A 20,639-nucleotide genomic window follows, 5' to 3' on the forward strand; every position below is an offset into this window, starting at 1 on the left:
GTGCCTGTGGCTCAAGTGGCTAAGGCGCCAGCCACATACACCTGAGCTGGTGGGTTTGAATCCAGCCCAGGCCCTCCAAACAACAATGACGGCTGCAACCAAAAAATGGCTGGGTGTTGCGGTGGGCACCTATGGTCCCAGGTACTTGGGAGGCTGAGGCAGGAGACTCGCTTGAGCCCAGGAGTTGGAGATTGCTGTGAGCTGTGATGCCATGGCACTCTACCCCGGGGGGACAGCTTGAGGCTCTGTCTCAAAAAAAAAAAAAGAGGATCGCTTGAGCCTAAGAACTTGAGGTTGCTGTGAGCTATAATGCCATAGCACTCTCTAATCAGGGTTCCTGAGTGAGACTCTGTCCCCCACCCCAAAACAAAAAAACAAGAAAGATTTAGAAAGGGAGGTGGCTCACATCTGTAATTCAGCACTTTGGGAGGGGAGGCTAAGGAGGGAGGATCACTTGAGATCAGGAGTTCTGAGGCTAGCCTAAGCAACACAGTGAGACTCTTTCTCTATTAAAAACAAAAATTAGCCAGGTGTGGTGGAATGTGCCTGTAGTCCTAGCTACTCCAGAGGCTGAGGCAAGAGGACTGCTTAAGCCCAGGAGTTTGAGGCTGCAGTGAGCTATGATTGTCTCACTCTATTCTAGCCTACCCAACAAAGCAAAACTCTATGGCGGGGGGAGATTTAGAACAATGTTCAGTATCTAATAAATACTGTCATAACTATTTGATATAATCATATATATTGTGAATTTTGTAGATTTCACTGTCATACTTTTAAAAATAGCTGCTTAATATTATACTCAATTACCTTAAAACATTAAACATGTTCAACTGTGCCTTTCCCCCACTGTTTCAAGTATAATGCTTCTAGCAAAACTTTTTACGTATTACTTCCATTTTTGGTTTCATTTCTTAGGAAAGAAAACGAAACAGTAAGCTATTTGGATCAAAGGAACATTAATATTACCAGACCAGAAGCAAGATTTTTGAGAATGGTTTTTGTCAATTCTTTAGCTACGGGCTCTTGCTGTCTTGGCTCTCCCAGTGACCAAGGTGCCAAATGCCAGGGCCTTGTGCCTGTCTCATCAAAGTTAAGCATCATCTGCTCATCTGTTTTCCTGTTTCTCTGCCATTCCTCCTTTTGTGACAATAAACACAGTCTCTTAGGTTTTAAATGGGGCAGCCTCCCATCCCCATGTTCTTTTCCTTGATTATCTCCTCTCTATTGGTTCAGTTCACCTATTTCTCTGAGCCTGAAATTATCCTTGACGTCCTACAGGTGCCTTTCATTATAACTGCACGCTGTTCTCCACTCCTTTATTCTCTGTATTAGCCAAACTTTCAAACTGAAAATCTGAGAGTTCATCCTTGATGTCTTTGTGCATCACCTTTAAATTCCAGATGTCCAAAACTGAATATCACATAATTCATATAAAGAAACTTTATCTTCTCTTCTCCACTGCTCTCCTTCAGGCCTTATTTCTTCCAGCAGCTGTTCCAAAGGCCTCTTCTGGTCTCTTTTGGGAGCGCTAACCTCCACCCAAGCCTCTACCCAGTTGCCTATTTAACTCAACACCTAAACTGTGTGCCTGCGCCAACATAAGATTTCAAAGAAATTAAAAAAAAAAGAATGGCAAATGAATCTTGGACACTGCATATGGATCAAGGGCAAGAGAAAAGGTCCCAGATTAACATGGAAAACGTTGGGATTTTAATAACATTTATATTGGTAAGCTTCCTTGAACAAGACGCTTCGCGCACCTTTATTACTTAAAACTCCCACATTACCTTCTACTGAAGAGGTTTTGGTCATTCTTTGAAAATAGTTGAATTCATTCCTATAATTTAGAGAAACGCAGCGTTACTCAGAGCTCTAATGCGCCTAACAAACGGTGCGCCCCAGGCAGGGCTGCCCCCTGGGGTGGGACTTTGCTCTGGGTAGAGGGCGCCGCGGGTCACAGGGCTCGCGGGTCAGCAGGATCCGAACCAAAATCAACAGCTTGGCCTCCCATGCTACAGACGCAGAAGCCAGCTCGCGACCGCCCTCTATTATAGGCTCTGCTGGCAGATGCGACCCCCATACCCCCGCAGCCAGACAGCCCGGAGCAACTGGTCCAGACGCCCCGGGCGAGGGCAGCCTGCTTCAGCCTCCGCCCCCCACCGGCCCAGAAGCTACCTGAGCGGGGGCCAGGGCAGGTCCCCATTCTTGCCGATGCCCATGTTCTGGGACACAGCGACGATGCAGTTTAGCGGACGAACCATGACTGCACTAGCAACCACCAACGACCAAGCTCGCACCTACGGCAAGCCCCATCAAGATTGGCGCGAAACTGTGGCTACCACGCCCCTCGGCCCCATTTGTGCAGGCGAGGCCCCGCCCCCTGCCCCGGCGCACGGCAGGGTCGCGGCGTGCTCGCGCCCGCAGACTCCCGGGAACTGCGGCCCTGGGCTCGCGCTTCCGGCTCTGACCTGCCCTCCGGGCTGCCACTCCTTTCCCTGCGATGTCTCGCCGGAAGCCTGCGTCGGGCGGCTTCGCAGTCCCCGGCGCAGCCCCTGCTAGGCAAGCAGTTTTGAGCCGATTTTTCCAGTCTACGGGAAGCCTGAAATCCGCTTGCAACCCCACTGGTGCAGCCGACCAGGCGGACTCTGGCTCTGCAGCGCCCCCAGCGTCCACTTTCCCGCCCCAATTGCCGGTACACGTGGTGGGTTCAGTCTAGGTCGGGGCGGGGCCCTGGGGAAAGAGGGCGGAGCAAGATGGGGAGGGGCGGGGCTTGTGGGGGGTGCTGGAGGACGGACCCCGCGGGAAATGCGTGAGATGATAGGGCTGGTTGAGGAAGGGGCGGGCCGAGGGAAGGAGAGAGTTGGGGAAGTCCTGCTAGGTTCATGTACTTGGTGTGGGTCTAGGTTTTTATTACCTCTGCTTGAAGTAATAGACTTGAGGCCAAGGTCACGCGGATTTTACTGGCCGGCGTGAGCAGGGATTCATATCTCCTGACTCCCATTCTGATGAGGAGATGGGATCTGTTGGCGAGGGATGCAGCTTTTAACCGTCCCTCCCTTCCTCCCTGGATTGACAGTTGAAGAGTTTTATTTATTTATAGTTGCTGGGTTGGGTGACGAGAAGAAGCTTCTGTTAATTCTCCAGTTTTTAGTGGTAGCAGCATTGCTTAGTATTTAAAATCACTATGGTAAAGGCAGTCTTACTGAGCAGTTCCCCAGGAGCTACACTCGGTGTACTTTAGATTGTGTTGTAAAGTCTGATACGCAATTCGAATGTATAAAGTCTCTTAACATGGTCTAAGTAGTTGATCACTGGGTCCTTCAACTGAATAAAATAAGTAGGCGTGTGTGTGACACACACAAGGTCTCGTTCTGTATCCCAGGCTGGAGTGCAGATTTGGCTCACTGCAGCCTCCAGCCCTCCTATTACTTTTTTTTTTTTTTTTTTTTAAACCAGGGATACTACCACAGGGAAAAGCCCAAGTGTGAGCCCTTACTGGGGTTCCCTATATAGTATTCTCAAACTGAGAATGTGGAAGGGGATTGCAGACAGGCTTTTAGTCACCTAATGCAGGTGACAGCTTGGCTGGTTCAAAATATTGTTCCCCTCCTTTATATTTCTTCTCTAAAGTGATTTCTTCTCTCCTGTCTTTGTTTTTTTTGGATGACCTATATTTTCATGAATTCACCAAGATTTTATTTTGCAACCATCATTAGGAGGGTATTTTGGTGAAGGACTTAAGTTTTTCTTTTTTTGGCTGGGGCTAGGGTTTGAACCTACCACCTCCAGTATATGGGGCTGGTGCCCTACTCCTTTGAGCCACAGGTGCCACCCAGGACTTAAGTTTTTCGGCAGGTTTTTTGCCAACAAAAATCTCGTAATCTTGTTCCATCTTTAGTGGTGAACATAGCCATTTAAACAGGCAACAGTTAAATTACAATTAACATTTAAAAAATGATAGTATTCTTTTATCCATCTTTTCCCTCTAATTGGGCTTTTGCTAAATAGATATTTATGTTTTTGATATATTTTATTTAGCATATCTGAGTAGGATGATTCAAGTTTTATAATTTGAATTACCTGAAGCCTGATTGAGTAAAGAAAGGTAGCAACCTTGGTTTCAATTAGTTGTTTCAGGGTTTGAGATACTGAGGCTGTAATCTCCAAGTCATCAGAATCCCCACCTTGTCTCTGCTGATGGTAAAAACAATTCACCTATAGACCTTTTTTTTTTTGAGACAGAGCCTCAAGCTGTCCCCCTGGGCAGAGTGCCGTGGCATTACAGCTCACAGCAACCTCCAATTCCTGGGCTCAAGCGAGTCTCCTGCCTCCGCCTCCCAAGTAGCTGGGACCACAGGCGCCCCCCACATCTTTGGTTGCAGCCATCATTGTTGTTTAGCGGGTCCAGGCTGGGGATTCGAACCTGCCACCTTAGGTGTACATGGCTGGCGCCTTAGCTGGTTGAGCCATAGGCGCCGGGCCACCTATAGACCTTTTAAGGGCTAAAAGCAAGTGATTCTATGAAAGGTAGAAGGCAAGGAACTTGCTGTTAATCAGATGTAAGGTTTAAATTGCTAAACTTATGTCAAGAGATAACACATCATTTTCTAACCTTCCTGATACAGGCTGCAGAAATTGACAAAAGTAAAAAGAGACCACTGGAAAATGATGGGCCTGTTAAAAAGAAAGCAAAGAAAGCCCAAGAAAAGGAAGGAGAAAGTGATTTGGTAATGTCTGGAAAAACTGGTGAGTTCTGGGCAGTGATTCTCGTCACCAGTCATGGCTCTGATATTCTTAAATTCTCCAGAGGGCAGAGATTATTAGAAAGTTGTGTCTTTTTTTCTAGCTTGATGCCTGTAGCTCAGTGATTAGGGCACAAGCCACTGACAAAGGGGCTGGCGGATTTGAACCTGGCCTGGGTCTGCCAAACAACAATGACAACTACAACAAAAAAAATAGACGATGTGGGGGCCTGTAGTCCCAGCTACTTGGGAGGCTGAGGCAAGAGGATCGTTTAAGCCCAAGAGTTTGAAGTTGCTGTGAGCTGTGAGGCCACAGCACTCTACCTAGGGTGACATAGTGAGACTTTGTCTAAAAAAAAAAGAAAAAGAAAATTTCACCTTTTTCTTTGGTATGAAAGGTCCTGATCGTGCCAGAGCATAGTGGCCCCTCTGTAGGTGATGACTGGCCACATGTGTTGGGGGTTATGTGGATTTTCTCTTTTTTTCCCCTCTGGCTATTTCTGTCCTGATTATAAAAGTAAGCATTCTTAATATAAACGTTTCAAACAGTATAGAAAGTTGGAAGATAGATAGTGAAAGACCTCATAACCCATTCCTTTCATTGAGGCCTACTTGCTAATCATTTGAGGTTCTATATATTCTTCCAGATCTTTCTATTTATACACATGTGTGTGTGGATACTTATGGACCCACAAATAAGTTTAAAAATTATTATGTTTTGGCTCGGCGCCCATAGCACAGTGGTTATGGTGCCAGCCACATACATAGAGGCTGGTGGGTTCAAACTTGGCCTGGGCCAGCTGACTACAACAAAAAAATAGCCAGGCTTTGTGACTGGTGCCCGTAGTCCCAGCTACTTGGGAGGCTGAGGCGAGAGAATTGCTTAAGCCAAAGAGTTAGAGGTTGTCTTGAGCCATGACGCTATGGCACATTCTACCGAGGGTGACATACTGAGACTCTGTCTCAAAAAAAAAAAAAATAAAAGAAATTATGTTTTACAGGTTGTTTTATACTATATGTACTAATTTGGAACTATTTTCACTTAACAGGACATTTTGAATACTTTTTAATTTTATCAGGATATATAGATCTATCCTTTCTTTTTTTTTTTTTTTTTTGCATGGAGCTGTTCTTTCTGTATACTAAAGGCACTGAATAAAAAGCAGCATTCTTGAGCTCCTGGACTTCTAGAGGTGTCTTGGGTATAGATGGTTGAGCAGATTTATCTCTAGTTTTTGGCCTTGGGGAATTTGTGGTAAGGGAAGATAGGAAATCTTTCTTCATTATGCCCCAGAAATTATATAAAGAAAATGAGACAAAGCAAACAACAACACAAAAATGTCCCAAGTTAGTGGGACTCTCTTGTCTTTTTTTTTGTTTTGTTTTGTGTTTCAAGGATGACCTTCATTTTCATGAATTCACCAAGATTTTATTTACACCCCTCATTTAGATGGTATTTGGTGAAGGACCTTAAGAAAGTTTTTGGCAGGTTTATGTCTGTGAAGATATAGGTAAGGTTTCTATCCTTTTATAAAAGGTTAAATTTGGATTTAGGATTAACATGAAAGCCTTTGTATGAAATAACTATAGGAATGGAGATGTGTGGCTAAAGAGAAATAAATGTGACAGTATCTCATTCCTTTTTTCTAAAGGGGTCATGAGAAGAAGCATGGCTTGACGGAATTTGCCATGTGCTAATGTTGCATTTCTGGGGCTTTTTGCCTTTATTTGCTTCATGGCTCTGCACAGACCTGTTCTTGAGGTCTGTAGTGAATAAGCACCACTATTTTAAAAAAGTCTGCCATTGTTCTAGAACTTCTTGTAGTTCATTTATTTTTCCCAAGAACTCTTGCTCTTCTTTTATAGAGGAAGAGGTGAGTAATACATGAAGAGAATTGAGAATTACCAGTTAAATAACTTAACCAAGGCCACACGAGACAGTGGAGATTGCAAGTTGTTAAAATAAGACGTAGACTTGAAATGTAGTCAAATTAGATTATAGATGGCTCTCAGGAAGAAGGGAGAGGAGTATCCACTAGTTGGAAGCTGGGTGACTGCCTCAGTTTTTTCTTTTTTGAGTCAGTCTCACTAGGTCACCTTCGGTAGAGTGCCATGGTGTCACAGCTCATAGCAACCTCAAACTCTTGGACTTAAGCAATTCTCTTGCCTCAGCCTCCTGAGTAGCTGGGACTACAGGCCCCTGCCACAATGCCCAGCTATTTTTTTCTTGTTGTTGCAGCTCTCGTTGTTTTAGCTGGCTTGGGCCGGGTTTGAACAAACCAGTCTTGGTGTATATGGCTGGCACCCCACCCACTGAACTACGGGCACAGCCGACTATCTCAGTTTTTTAAAAAGTACCAATTGTTAAGATCCAGTTCTTGTACAGTTCACCCATTCAGCATGTACAACGTAATGGCTTTTAGTATATTCTCAGAATTACGTGACCATTATCAACGTCAGTTTTAGAACATTTTCATCACTCCCTCAAAGAAACCCTCAACCCTTAGCAGCCATCCCCCAGCGTTCTCCATCCCCTGGCAACTGCTCATCTACCTTTTGTCTGTGGACATTTCTTATGAATGTAGTCATGCAACTTATGGCCTTTTTAAAATCTGTTTTCTTTCACTTAGCATTATGTTTCCAAGATTTGTATATATTGTAGCATGAATCAGTACTTCCTTCCTTTTTAAAAAAAATTTTATTTAATTTTTTTATTGTGGTAAAATACACATGACGTTTACCATCTTAACCATTTTTAAGGGTACAGGTCAGTAGAATTTAGTACCTTTATATTGTTGTGTAACCGTTACCACCGTTCATCGCCAGAAATCATTGAATCGTGCAGTTCTGAAACTGCTCATTCAACAGTAACTCCTCATTCTTCCCTCCCCCTCAGCTCCTGGCACCTGCTATTTTACCTTCTGCCTTCATCATTTTTACTATTCTAAAGTACATTTGTTCTCTTTTATTTCTGGATACTATTCCATTGTATAGCTCCACCTCAATTCTTAACTCTTCAATTTATGAGTTTTTTTTGGTTGTTGTTGCATTTTGGCTGGGGCCAGGTTTGAACCCACCACCCTCTGTATATGGGACTGGCACCCTACTCACTGAGCCACAGGCGCCCCCCAATTTACAAGTTATTTTTTATACCTGAGGTCCACAGGGGAAAGAAACTTACATTCACAAGCACACTAATGTACATTTGAAAAGTGATTTAAATATGTATTTTGAAAATAGGAACGAATAATAATAAGGTAAAATATACATTGGAAAAGACATTCAAAAATATATATTTAGTATAAGCGATGTTATAGTAAACAAGGTTAAGTATATATTGGAAAAATCAGGTATTTTAAAAAAAAGTCATAGTGTTCCTTCAAAGATTCTTAGCATTTAGCATATGTGATACCAAGATTTTTAATTTTTATTTTGTATTTTTTAATTGTAGAGGATGATTTCCCTAATAAGCCATTTTCCTTTGGCTGCTCTTAAGATTTTTTCTCTCTTTCTCTCTTTTTCTTTCTTTGAAATAGAATCTCAAGCTGTCGCCTTGGGTAGAGTGCTGTGGTGTCACAGCTCACAGCAGCCTCAACTCTTGGGCTTAAGCAATTCTCTTGCCTCAGCTTCCCAGGTAGTTAAGATTTTCTCTTAATCACTGGTTTTCACACATTTGATTTTGATAGGCCTTAGTTTAGTTTTTAACTTTTCTTTCTTTTCTTTCTTTCTTTTTTTTTTTTTGTAGACGGTCTCACTTTGTCACTCTCATAGCTCACAACTACCTCAAATAAGTGATTCTCTTGCCTCAGCCTCCCAAGAAGCAGGGACTACAGGTGACCGCCATAATGCCCGACTATTTTTAGAGACGAGGGTCTCCCTTTTGTTCAGGCTGGTCTTCAACCCATGGGCCCAGGCAGTCTACCTGCTTTGGCCTCCCAGAGTGCTAGTATTACAGGCATGAGCCACCGCGCCTGGCCTAATATTTATTTCTTTATTTCTTTATTTTTATCCTCTTTGGAGCTCATTTGAAGCTTCTTGGGTCTACAGGTTTATAGTTCTTATCAACTTAGGAAAACTTTCTTGGCTATTGTTTTTGCAAAATTTTTTTTAATATCTTCCGTTTCTCATCTTGTGAGGGTTTATTACTGGAATGTTAAACTACTTGTAATTATCCCTCAAATCAATGAAGCTCTTTGCTCTTATTTTCCAGTTTTATTTCTCCTTCTGCTTCATTTTGAATAGCTTCTACTGCTATGTTTTTTTTTTGCAGTTTCTGACTAAGGCTGGGTTTGAACCTGCCACTTCCGGCATATGGGGCTGGTGCCCTACTCCTTTGAGCCACAGGCGCCGCCCTACTACTATGTTTTTAAGTTCAGTATTCTTTCCTTCTGTAGTGTCTATTCAATGAAATGTTCACTTTAGATATTATATATTTCCTCTTTAAAGTTTCCATATTTAATCTGCCAGTTCTCTGTATGAATTACATCTCTGTAAAGCTGTTAACAGGAAAGAAAAATCTTCCTTTTGCTCTTCTTTTTTTTTTTTTTCTTTGCATTGTTGATGATAAGGAGCACATTTATAAAATGTGTTTTCTTATCTTTATATGCTAATTCCATCATCTCTATCATTTCTGGGCCTGTATCCTTGACTGATATTTTTTTTCTACTCTTTTGCATGTCTAGTAATTAATTGGTTGGATCATAGATATATTGAATTCTGTGTGGTCTCCTGCTGGATTATGTATTTCTTTTTTTTTTTTTTTTTTTGAGATGGAGCCTCAAGCTATCCCCCCTGGGTAGAGTGCTATGGCATCACAGCTCACAGCAACCTCCAACTCCTGGGCTCAAGTGAGTCTCCTGCTTCTGCCTCCCAAGTAGCTGGGACTAAAGGCGCACGCCACAACGCTTGGCCATTTTTTTTTTTTTTTTGGTTGCAGCCCTCATTGTTGTTTGGCGGGCCCGGGCTGGGGATTCGAACCTGCCACCTTAGGTGTATGTGGCTGGCGCCTTAGCCGCTTGAGCCACAGGCGACGAGCCGATTATGTATTTCTTTAAAGAGCATTGGACTTTGTTCTGGCAAGCAGTTATATCTTTTGTAGATTAGTTTGATATCTATCTATCTATCTATATATATATATTTTTTGAGACAGAGTCTTTGTTGCCCTGGCATCATAGTTCAAAGCAACCTCAAATTATTCTGCTCAAGCAGTCCTCTTGCCTCAGCCTCCCAAGTAGCTGGACTCCAGGCACCTGCTACCATGCCTGGCTATTTTTAGAGATGGGGTCTCATCTTGCTCTTGCTCAAGCTGGTCTTGAACTCCTGAGCTTACGTAATCCACCCACCTCGGCCTCCCAGAGTGCTAGGATTATAGGCACGAGCGCCTGGCCCCAGTTTGATCTTTCTAAGGATTGTTTTTGAACTTGAGTAGAGAAGGCTTATGGTTGCCTTTACTCTAGGACTAGCTTAGCCCTATTCCTAAGGCTTGACCTTTCTGGAGTTGGAAAGGGATACATAGTAGCAGTAGCACACCATTACAGAGTATTTCTACCTTTTAGAGATAGCAGATGCTGATCACATTAATCAATATAAATGCAGTCTTGTGCCGGATAGGGACATTTCAGTCAGTGATGGATTGCACATATGACAAGGTTCTCATAAGATTATAATATGTATTTTTATTACACCCTTTCTATGTTTAGGTATGTTCAGATGCACAATGATTTACTATTGTGTTACAGTTGCCTATAGCATTCAGTATACTAACACGCTGTACAGGTTTGTGGCCTGGGGGCAGTAGGATATACTATGTAGTTCAAATAGCTTAGATGTGTAGGTTGTACTATCAGGGTATACTACATGTTGTTTGCACAATGATGCATTTCTCAGAACATAATCGTTAATGTAGGAAAACATTTAGGAAATGATAAAGTCTGTTTATTTATTAGCCAACCAGCAGCATCTACCAACCATGAAGAGTCTCTGACTATTTGCCTCTGTTTCTAAAACACTTCAGTTAGATACTGTGTAAGTTAAATAAAACATACAGATGAATCAGTTAAGTTTAAGATATTTTATTTGGGAAGCAGGAATTGCAGTTTGGGGCATACACACAGATTGGGTGGTCTTGAGTGTATCTGAAGAATAAATAGAAGATTGAAAGAGCTGTCATTGGCACTAGTAAAGTCTTGGAGCTCTAATTGGTGAATGACCGCAGTGGGAAAAACTAGTCTTAAGACTTTTAGCAGCTATTAGGTAAAGCTGGTTTCAGGTTGCAATGGACAGTTTCAGTAGCCAGGCTTATAGAGAATTACATTTTTGTAGCAATATTATGTGCTCTGAGGGCTCCCTCTCATCACCCGCCCCTACCCCAGCCTCTCTTGACTCTGTTTTACTTGGATATGATAAGAATGACCTGCTTTTTATGATTAACTTTCATAATACTCTTTTTTCACAAGTACAACCCACAAATTTTCACTCCACTACCATCCTGGGGAATTTTTTTTTTCCTATCTGTAGGAAGGAAGTTCTTGTATAATAGGTGATCTGATAATTAAGTTTGCAAACTCATCCTAGAAAAAGTGCTACATACCTCATTGCTGAATATCACTATGGTCACCTTTGAATACTCTCCTTGGGAAGCTATGTACCGATGCCAGAGCCTACTGCACTCTTCAAAGTTATTTTAGAACCCTACCTGGAATGACCATCAGAGCTGTCCTCATACAGCACACAAAAACATACAACAACAGTAATGGATGCCACTCAGCAGACACCACCATCATGAACACATGTCATCATGAACACAACTATGAGACACTATTGTACTGACGTTATAAGACCTCACTAAGTAGTTAGTACAGTCCTGCCAACATAAGGGCACGGTGGCACGTTCATAAACTTACTTGTCAGACCTCTGTATGACAACAGCTCTGATGTTCATTCTAGAAAAAGAGTTCCAAAATTGCTTTGAAGGGTAGACTAGAGCTAGCATTAGTGTATAACTTCCCAAGGGGAGTACTTGAAAGGCGGCCATAGTGATACTCAGCTATGAGGTATATAACACTTTTTCTAGGGTAAATTTGCTAACAATTGTCAGACCTCATATACCTTGTAGTATTCTTTTGAAGAATGATTAAAGTTTACATTTTGAAAAGAGGACAGTAATAGTAAATAAGGTGAATATACACATTTTTTTTAAGACAATTTCACTTTGTCACCCTCTGTAGAGTGCTATGGCGTCACAGCTTTCAGCAACCTCAAACTCTTGGACTCAAGCAATTCTCTTGCCTCAGCCTCCCAAGTAGCTGGGAGTAGCTGCCACAATAGCTATTTTTATTTTTTTATATTTATTTTTATTTATTTTTTTGAGCCAGAGCCTCAAGATGTTGCCCTAGGTAGAGTGCTATGGCATCACAGCTCATAGCAACCTCCAACTCCTGGGCTTAAGTGATTCTCTTGCCTCAGCCTCTCAAGTAGCTGGGACTACAGGTACCCGCCACAATGCTCAGCTATTTTTTGGTTGTAGTTGTCGTTGTTTGGCAGGTCTGGGCTGGGTTCGAACCTGCCAGCTCTGGTGTATGTGGCTGGCACCCTAGCCACTGAGCTGTAGGTGCTGAGCTGTTGCCAAAGCATTTTATTTATTTATTATTTATTTATTTATTTTTGAGACGGAGCCTCAAGCTATCCCCCTGGGTAGAATGCTGTGGCATCACAGCTCATAGCAACCTCCAACTCGTGGGCTCAAGCGAGTCTCCTGCCTCAGCCTCCCAAGTAGCTGGGACTACAGGCGCCCGCCACAACGCCTGGCCATTTTTTGGTTGCAGCCATCATTGTTGTTTGGCAGGCCCAGGCTGGGGATTCGAACTCGCCACCTTAGGTGTATGTGGCTGGTGCCTTAGCCGCTTGAGCCACAGGCGCCGAGCCGCCAAAGCATTTTAAAGGAAAACTGCAAAAATCTTAAAAGGCACTGAGATTCCTCTGCTTCTAGATCACTAATAGGCTAGAAAAATAAGACTTGCTTTACTAGGAGTCACGAGTTAGAATTAAGCATTTGCCAAGCTGGAAATTATATAGTGTCATTTCTGGCGAAAATTACTCAACATCTCCAATACCTACAATCACCTATCAGAAAGTGAAGCCAGGTCAAAACAGTCCAGCATAATTAGGCTTCCCAAAACAGTTGACTATTTTAAAATTGCACATGAATTTTATTGGCACCTTGTATAAGGCCATTATGTTCTCCTAAAATGCTAATAAACCAAAACAGCAAATACTGAAATAAAATTAAAAGATTATTTGAGGATCACTATCATACAAATTATTAGTTTCTTATTGTATCCCCACCCTTCTAAGACATTTTACTACAAATAAAATTTTATATATCACTAGCCATGAGTTGTTTCCATTAGTTATTACATGAAGCTGATGGCCACCATTACCCAAAAGACATGGCCAATTTATCACCATAATTCACTTCTGTATTTAATATTTTCACGATTCACATAAGTACATCAGTGAAGATTTAACTTTGAGATGCAGTCTATAAGGACTGTTTTGCAAACAACAGTGTAGGAGAGATGTATTTTTAGTCACCCTTGAGTAACCTTATGTAAAGAATAAACAATTGAGAAGCTCTGAGTGTCTAAAGGAGATTTTCCAATGTCATGTAGGAATGGTTACAGACAATGAGATGTTTTAGGAAACACGGTCCACATCCACATCCTTCTCTTCTTGTATCTGCTTTCCTTTATGTGGATGAGGGGCCCAGATATGATGAATGTTTTACTTGACTTCTTTGATGTCCTGAACTTTCTGTAGGTCTTTATTTTTCTTCAATTTGTTCACTATAAATTTTCCTCGGCACTTCTGTTCCACCTCGTTGACTTTCTTCATTGCATCAACAGTTTTGTTCTGTAGCTCTCACCGGCATTTGACAGGTTCATTTCTACATTTTTCAAAGTCAGATGAATTAACTTTTCACACCAGCTGCTTTACAGAATGGAATGCTTTTAGACCACTAATCTTGCGAGGATTGCACTGTTTAAAGTTTTTATGGTATTTGGATTTACAGAATCTGAGCACCTTGTAATAGTTGCAGACAGTACACCATGGGATAAGTTCCAAAGAGAAGTAACATTTCCCAATATGTATGGTCCTTACTGACCAAACACCAAGCTGGAGAGGAAGTCAAGAGATACTTGAGAATCCCATGTTCTAACTGATCTTTCTTAAAGAAAAGTGATACATAATTTCTGGATGATTCAGAGAGAACTTACAACCTTTTTAGCTAATTTTAAAATGAATTTTTATCAAATTTCTAAATTCACTGGTTTCTAAAACTGACTTTAAGAAAAGTCCCCAAACCTAGGCAACTACCTGAAACTACATAACGTAGCCCAAGAAGGTACTTCAAAGCATTGCAGAGTTAGTTTTCAACTTAGGGGGGAAACAACAGATTCTACTAAATTCTGAAGAACACTTTTTTTTTTTTTTAGACAGAGTCTTACTCTATTCCCTGGGTAGAGTGCCCTGGAGTCATAGCTCGTAGCAACCTCAAACTCTTGGGTTCAAGTGATCCTCTTGCCTCAGTCTTCCAAATAGCAGGGACTACAGGCACTTGCCACAATACCTGGCTAGTTTTTTTCTATTTTTAGTAGAGATGGGGTTTTGCTCTTGCTCAGGCTGGTTTTGAACTCCTGAGCTTAAGTTATCCACTCAGCTCAGCTTCCCAGAGTGCTAGGATTATAGGTGTGAGCCATGACGCCCAGCTCTGAAGAGGATTTTTTTGTGAAAAAGGGCCTGGTATGCTAGAGAGTAGACTCCCAAGACAATTCCACATTTTACTAGGGAGCTTTAAAAAAGTTTGTCTTATATAAGAGTAAATGATGCCTGTGCACACTGACATCATTACCACCCAGCCCTTATAGTATAACTAAGGGCACTAAAGAATAAGATGTACATTTTTACTCACATAGTAGCCAACACAACTGCCAGCTTTGTTTTACCCAGAAAGAATATTTCAAGAGGCTCAGGAAAACTAAACATTAGAAGATTTAAGAGTATCAAAAATTTAAGGCTTGGCGCCTGTAGCTCAAGCGGCTAAGGCGCCAGCCACATACACCAGAGCTGGCAAGTTCGAATACAGCCCGGGCCTGCCAAACAACAGTAACAACCACAACCAAAAAATAGCTGGGCATTGTGGCAGGCACTTGTAGTCCCAGCTACTTGGGAGGCTGAGGCAAGAGAATCGCTTGAGCCCAGGAGTTGGAGGTTGCTGTGAGCTGTGATGCCACAGCACTCTACCCAGGGTGATAGCTTGAGGCTCTGTCTTAAAATAAATAAATAAATAAATAAAAATTAAAATCTACTGCACATTTTCTCCATACATGAAAGGTACTAAATAAATTACATTTAGGTGTCCTACATACATATATATTTTAAAAAATCAGATACTTCCCTTTTAAGAGAAAGTAGAAATTATTTAAAATGAGGAACGTGGGTAACGGATAAGCTATATATCCAAGTCAAATTACATTAAAAGCCAAATACAAACAAGTGAAATTTTCCTAAAAGGAAATAAATACTCACTATTCCTCTCCCAAAGTAGGTAAAATACATTAAAGAAAAAAAACCTATCTGGATTGAGATACTTTCTTACTTTGATATATGTAAATAAAAATAAATTCCATGTTATCTAAATTTTTAGGGTTATATAGTTCGAAATATATATTCTACTTTTATGGGCAGGCCATCTAAGGGAAGTAAGTTAGCACAGTCATCTGAATTGGTTGTCTACATACTGGGCAGGCCTTATTTCTTTTCTTCAGCTTCTTTATACATGTAAAGCATGCCATAAGATGTCCTGTTTTGCTATGGGCAATGCAACCATTTTTAGGTTGACCTTGGCAAATCACACAAAGTTCAGTGGCATTAAGGGGAAAGCTGGATTCTATACTTTCTTCTTCGTCTTGTGTTTCTTTGCTCTCGAAGAAGCATTATAAATAATGCTATTAGAAGTGGATGGCTGAGAATAGTTCTCACTTTCTTGTGGCGTGGAGGCGTGAGTGATTTTATCATCATTTTCCTTCACAGATGACTCTTTGGAATCACTCACTGTAGTTTTTTTATAATCTGGAACATCAAAGCCTTCTTCTGCTTATGTTGAGTTTTCTAGTTTGGCTTTCTGAGAGATATCCCCTCTGTCTTTTCCTTTATCTTCAGTAAGCTAATTCTCATGAAGGGCCCAATATCTGTTGCAATGTGGTAGAAGGGGAGGATTCATTTCATTGCATTAAGTACATTTTCAATAGCTAAAGAAATTTCAGGATCTTCTTCAAATGAATGTGTTACCAACTCTCCTCTGCACAGTAATTTGATACACAGTAACTTGATGCACCTTATCATCTTTATCTGAGAGTTCTTGTCCTTCTTCACTGAGACTATAATCTTCCAAATGAACTTCAAATTTTACACTAAATTGATCTGAAACTGAATCCTGATCCAACCAGTCATCTGAATGTTCACTTCCATCAGCATCAAGATCCAGATTTGATTGTGTCCCTGTAGACTCACTGCTACTGCTGCTTTCACAGCGTTCTCCTTGATTACACAAAGAGCCAGGCTTTCAACAAAGGAAAGGGAAATGACATTTTCTCTATCCTTCACCAGACCATGCTCTCCTTCTAGATGAGGTAGATGGTCTACAAACCAAATTTGAAGATGGTTTCTCTTCCTGTAGCCCTTGCACAGGAGCCTTTGATCACTTCTGCGTCCAACGTGACATTTGTTCTCACTCACAGATGTACCTGAGTCTGATAATTCCTGCTGATGGACTGCTGCCAAGTTTCTGTAGATCATTGTATATATTTTCCTGTGCTCTTTGACAGAGAAGCTTGGCAGTCTAAACAAATCTCCTAGATCATTTGAACAATATACAATATGTTGTTTCGTTTCATCATATAATCGTTTCTTCATAATATACTGGCCAAGATAAAATAATAACCGCTTTCATTGTGTAAGGATCTTTTTGTGCACCAACAGACTTAACAACTTCAAAAGCAATGGTTTTGGTCTAAGCAGCATCTCCTTCCGAAGCTGAAATCTGTGAGGTGGTTACATCAGTAGACACAGACATGTTGGTATTGCATAGTTGCCTGGTGGGGTTTTTCACGCCTGGAGTTATTGGGTGGGGGGAGGGAGGGCCTCGAGGGCCCCCAGTTGCCTTCACCTGGCGCTCCGAAGCCTGATGCCGTGGGTCTTAGACCAGTCCACTCCCGGGGCCCAGCCCGCGGGGGAGCCAGAAGGCACTAGTCCGGAGACGAAGGAGGCTCCTGGCAGCAGGAACTCGGTGAGTAGGGTCAGGGCCTCCCCTCCAGTTCGGCTTCTGGCTCCATCTTCCTTCCCGTCACACAGGGTAGTGCGGGCCCCACACCGGTGGGCAGAGCTCGCCCAGGCTCCGTGGTGCGTGCCCCTCCCGCGCGCCCCCTCCCCCCTGAGGGAAGGCGTGTCCCCAGCGGGCCCAGCAGTGCCCCCTACCACCCTGAGGGAAGGCGTGTCCCCCGCAGGCCCAGCCGTGCCCCCTACCACCCTGAGGGAAGGCGTGTCCCCCGCAGGCCTAGCAGCGCCCCCTCCCGCCCTGAGGGAAGGCGTGTCCCCCGCAGGCACAGCGCGCCCCCTACCGCCCTGAGGGGAGGAATGTGCCCTGCAGCTGAGGCCCCTGCTGGGCTTTCCGCGGCCTTTCCACACGCCCATTGGAAAAGTAGCTTTGAGATGGGTATTGAAGAATGAGAGCAGTTTTGGCATGTGGAAAGCATAGCATGGGCAAGTAATGGAGGCGGGAAAGCAGGTTTATCTGAGTGTGGAGGTTTGGTTCTCTTGGTGAACCTCTACTACTGCCTGTATCTGTCAGTCTGGTCCCTGGAGCTGGTCCCGAGCCTTCCCACCCTGTGCGGGTCCCTGTCACGGCGGCCTGTGTTCCCATCATCCTCCGGGGCGGGTGCCGTGCTCCGCCAATGGTGCCTTTCCAGAGAAGAAATCTCCAGTCTGCTGATGGGGAGGAAGGATGGTTGCCTTTGAGTCTTTGAGTGTGGTAGAGGTCCAGAGATGAAATTGCTTGGAACCAACTCTATTTTAGGACCTCCCTTTACTCCATTTCCAGAGAGATTGGTGCCCTAATTCCTGAGTCCTTTGAACATTTTGTCTTGTAAATAAGAGTGGTTCTTAATTACTGAGTTAGGGTTTAGCTTTTAGGTAGCTTGAATTAGTTATTGCTCATCCATTTTCCCTTCTAACTTTATATATTTTGTTTGCAATTGTCACCTCTCTTTTCTTTAGGCTTATATCTTAAGAAAAAAAAATAAAAGAAACCCTTAATGTAAAAAGGGGGATTCAGGAGCAAATGTGTTTTAATATGCTGTCTTCACCCTGACCCAAAAGATCTTTATTTTTTGAATCGCATTATAGTTAGGTTTGTTACTTTAATGGAAATCTACCTCTTAAAAAAATTTTATGCTGGATATGAATTGAAATAATGAGACCAAGACACTATTGGTATGTTTTCTTCTGATTTGTTACCTAAGAGCCAAAGAAATGTCTGAGGACCAGGAATGTTTTAAAGTCCCTGGAAAAACTGAAAGAATTCTGCTGCGATTCTGCCCCTCCTCAACGTAGAGTCCAAGAACAACCGCTTCAGGAGCGATTTGCAGTTCTGCCCAAATGCACTGATTTTGATGATATTACTCATCTGCGTGCAAAGAATGCAGTTTCTTCTGAAAATTCCAAGTCCCAAACTAATCTAAAGGTATGTAACTGCTATGTAGATGGATGTCCAGTTACACAGAAGAGTAGGTTCTGTGGGGTTTGGGCTTTGATTCCCAAACTTGGCTGATCATCCAATTTAGCTGAGGGAGCCTTTGCTTTTTTAGTTTAGTTTTTTAAATCCCTGGAGATTGTGATTTACTGTGTTTTAGGGAGGAATGAATTAGTTTGCACTAAAATGAAACAAAACTAAACAAAAGCCTTCCAGGTCATTCCACTATACTGCCTGGACTAGTAGCCATTGACTTAGCGGGAATTCTTTATTGATAATTAATACAAGCATAGTTCTTATAGATTTCCTTATGGTTTCCATGATTTAGCATGGCAAATCATGACAGACAACTTACATAGCTGTTTTGAACTTTTCAGTTGAAAGTTTGGCAGATACAAAGTAAATTCAGAGGATAGCCACATGCATATAGGCTTTGTGCTTCTTCCATTGTTTCTTGTGTGACTTTCAATGGTTTTCATCATTGCAAAATCAGGGAATTTAACCCTTGTTCCATCATTGAAATCTGTAAGTCAGAATATTGATTGGTTCTCTTTTTTTTTTTTTGAGACCACCTCAAGCTATCCCCCTGGGTAGAGTGCTGTGGCATCACAGCTCACAGCAACCTCCAACTCCTGGGCTCAAGCGAGTCTCCTGTCTCAGCCTCCCAAGTAGGTGGGACCACAGGCGCCCGCCACAATGGCCAGCTGTTTTTTGGTTGTAGCCATCATTGTTGTTTTGGCGGGCCTGGGCTGGATTCGAACCTGCCACCTTAGGTGTATGTGGCTGGCGCCTTAGCCACTTAAGCCATAGGCGCTGAGCCTATTGATTTGTTCTCAAACTTAGCTCTAAAAAAATAAATAGAATTACTCAGAGTACTTAAAAAAAACCACAAACTGGTACAAAGAACCTTCCCTCTGAATCTTATTTAATTGATCTTCACTGAGGATTAAGCCTGGGTAGTTTTTAAAAGTTCTCTTTTTATTTTAATGTGTAGTCATGGTGGACAACAATTGAATTAGAGGAATGGTTCTATACATGTATCTTTGTGTACATATATTTTTGAGCCATTGAAATTCTAACAAAAACTGTGGCTTCTTTCCTCAGAAAATACTTGGGCCAATATAATTTTGCTTTTAGTTTTCAAAAGTCCATATACATTCCTTCTTCCCTCAAAGTCCAAATCCATGAACAACTCCCTCAGCCAGGCTAATTGGTTGACTTATACATCATAAGGGGAAAAAAGGGTATTTTTTTTTTAATCTCTTCTAAGAAGCAGTTCATCTGAGTGTAGTGGTCATAAAGTCTAGAAGTATAGTCTATCTATTAAAGCTTACTTTGATTGAAGCATTTACCCCAGGGCCTTAGAAGAGTGTATTTACCGTTGCTTTACCACATAAAATGACCAATTTGGCATTTCTGCATCACAGGACATTAGAAGTAATGAGAATGAAGGGACACTGAAACACAGTACATGGACATTATTGTAAGTGATAAACTGTTCCATAGCATGAAACGACACAGATGAAAGGAAAAAAACCTACTGAATTAATCAGAGAAGTGGCATTATCAGGACCACTAGGGTAGGGTGAGCAACACCATAACTCTGGGTATTTTTTGAAATTTTTTCTGGTCACTCTGAATTGTCAGCAAGGTGACATTGAGTGCAGCATGCTGTCTCTGGGAGTATAAAAGATAATATATGTGGGGCAGTGCCTGTGGCTCAGTGAGTAGGGCGCCAGCCCCATGTACTAAGGGTGGTAAGTTCAAACCCGGCCTCGATTAAACTGCAACAAAAAAATAGCTGGGCATTGTGGCGGACACCTATATTCCCAGCTACTTGGGAGGCTGAGGCAGGAGAATCGCCTAAGCCTAAGAGCTGGAGGCTGCTGTGAGCTGTGCTGCAATAGTACTCTACCAAGGGTGACAAAGTGAGACTCTGTCTCTAAAAAAAAAAAAAAAAAAGATAATATATCTGAAAAGTATTTCTTTTTTGGTGGGGGGGGGGACGGACAGAGTCTCAAGCTGTCACCCTGGGTAGAGTGCTGTGGTGTCACAACTCACAGCAACCTCCAACTCCTGGGCTCAAGCGA

The 20,639-nt window shown here is 42.3% G+C and overlaps 2 protein-coding genes and 1 pseudogene across 5 annotated transcripts in view; 1 reads left to right on the plus strand and 2 right to left on the minus strand.

Annotated features, from left to right (window-relative positions):
- Positions 1 to 2,520, minus strand: part of DHFR (dihydrofolate reductase) — a 22,593-nt gene extending 20,073 nt beyond the window's left edge. The window contains exons 1-3 of one of the 4 annotated variants that reach the window (XM_023510909.1): positions 2,469 to 2,483; positions 2,176 to 2,297; positions 1,788 to 1,837 (exon numbers count right to left, since the gene is read on the minus strand). In XM_023510909.1, coding sequence (XP_023366677.1) covers positions 1,788 to 1,837; positions 2,176 to 2,261 — 136 coding nt within the window. In that variant the 5' untranslated portion in view covers positions 2,262 to 2,297; positions 2,469 to 2,483. Of the gene's footprint in view, positions 1 to 1,787; positions 1,838 to 2,175; positions 2,330 to 2,468 lie in introns of those variants that run through there. The other 3 variants (XM_023510911.1, XM_023510912.1, XM_023510910.1) reach the window with 3 other exon arrangements.
- Positions 2,456 to 20,639, plus strand: part of MSH3 (mutS homolog 3) — a 202,185-nt gene continuing 184,001 nt past the window's right edge. Inside the window, exons 1-3 of the mRNA XM_023510913.1 lie at positions 2,456 to 2,692; positions 4,626 to 4,746; positions 18,320 to 18,540. Coding sequence (XP_023366681.1) covers positions 2,501 to 2,692; positions 4,626 to 4,746; positions 18,320 to 18,540 — 534 coding nt within the window. The 5' untranslated portion in view covers positions 2,456 to 2,500. The remainder of the gene's footprint in view (positions 2,693 to 4,625; positions 4,747 to 18,319; positions 18,541 to 20,639) is intronic.
- Positions 15,494 to 17,724, minus strand: LOC100951329 (annotated as a pseudogene).

The sequence above is a fragment of the Otolemur garnettii genome, unplaced genomic scaffold, assembly GCF_000181295.1.
Source record: "Otolemur garnettii isolate 467f Iridium unplaced genomic scaffold, OtoGar3 scaffold00017, whole genome shotgun sequence".
Taxonomy (NCBI): domain Eukaryota; kingdom Metazoa; phylum Chordata; class Mammalia; order Primates; family Galagidae; genus Otolemur; species Otolemur garnettii.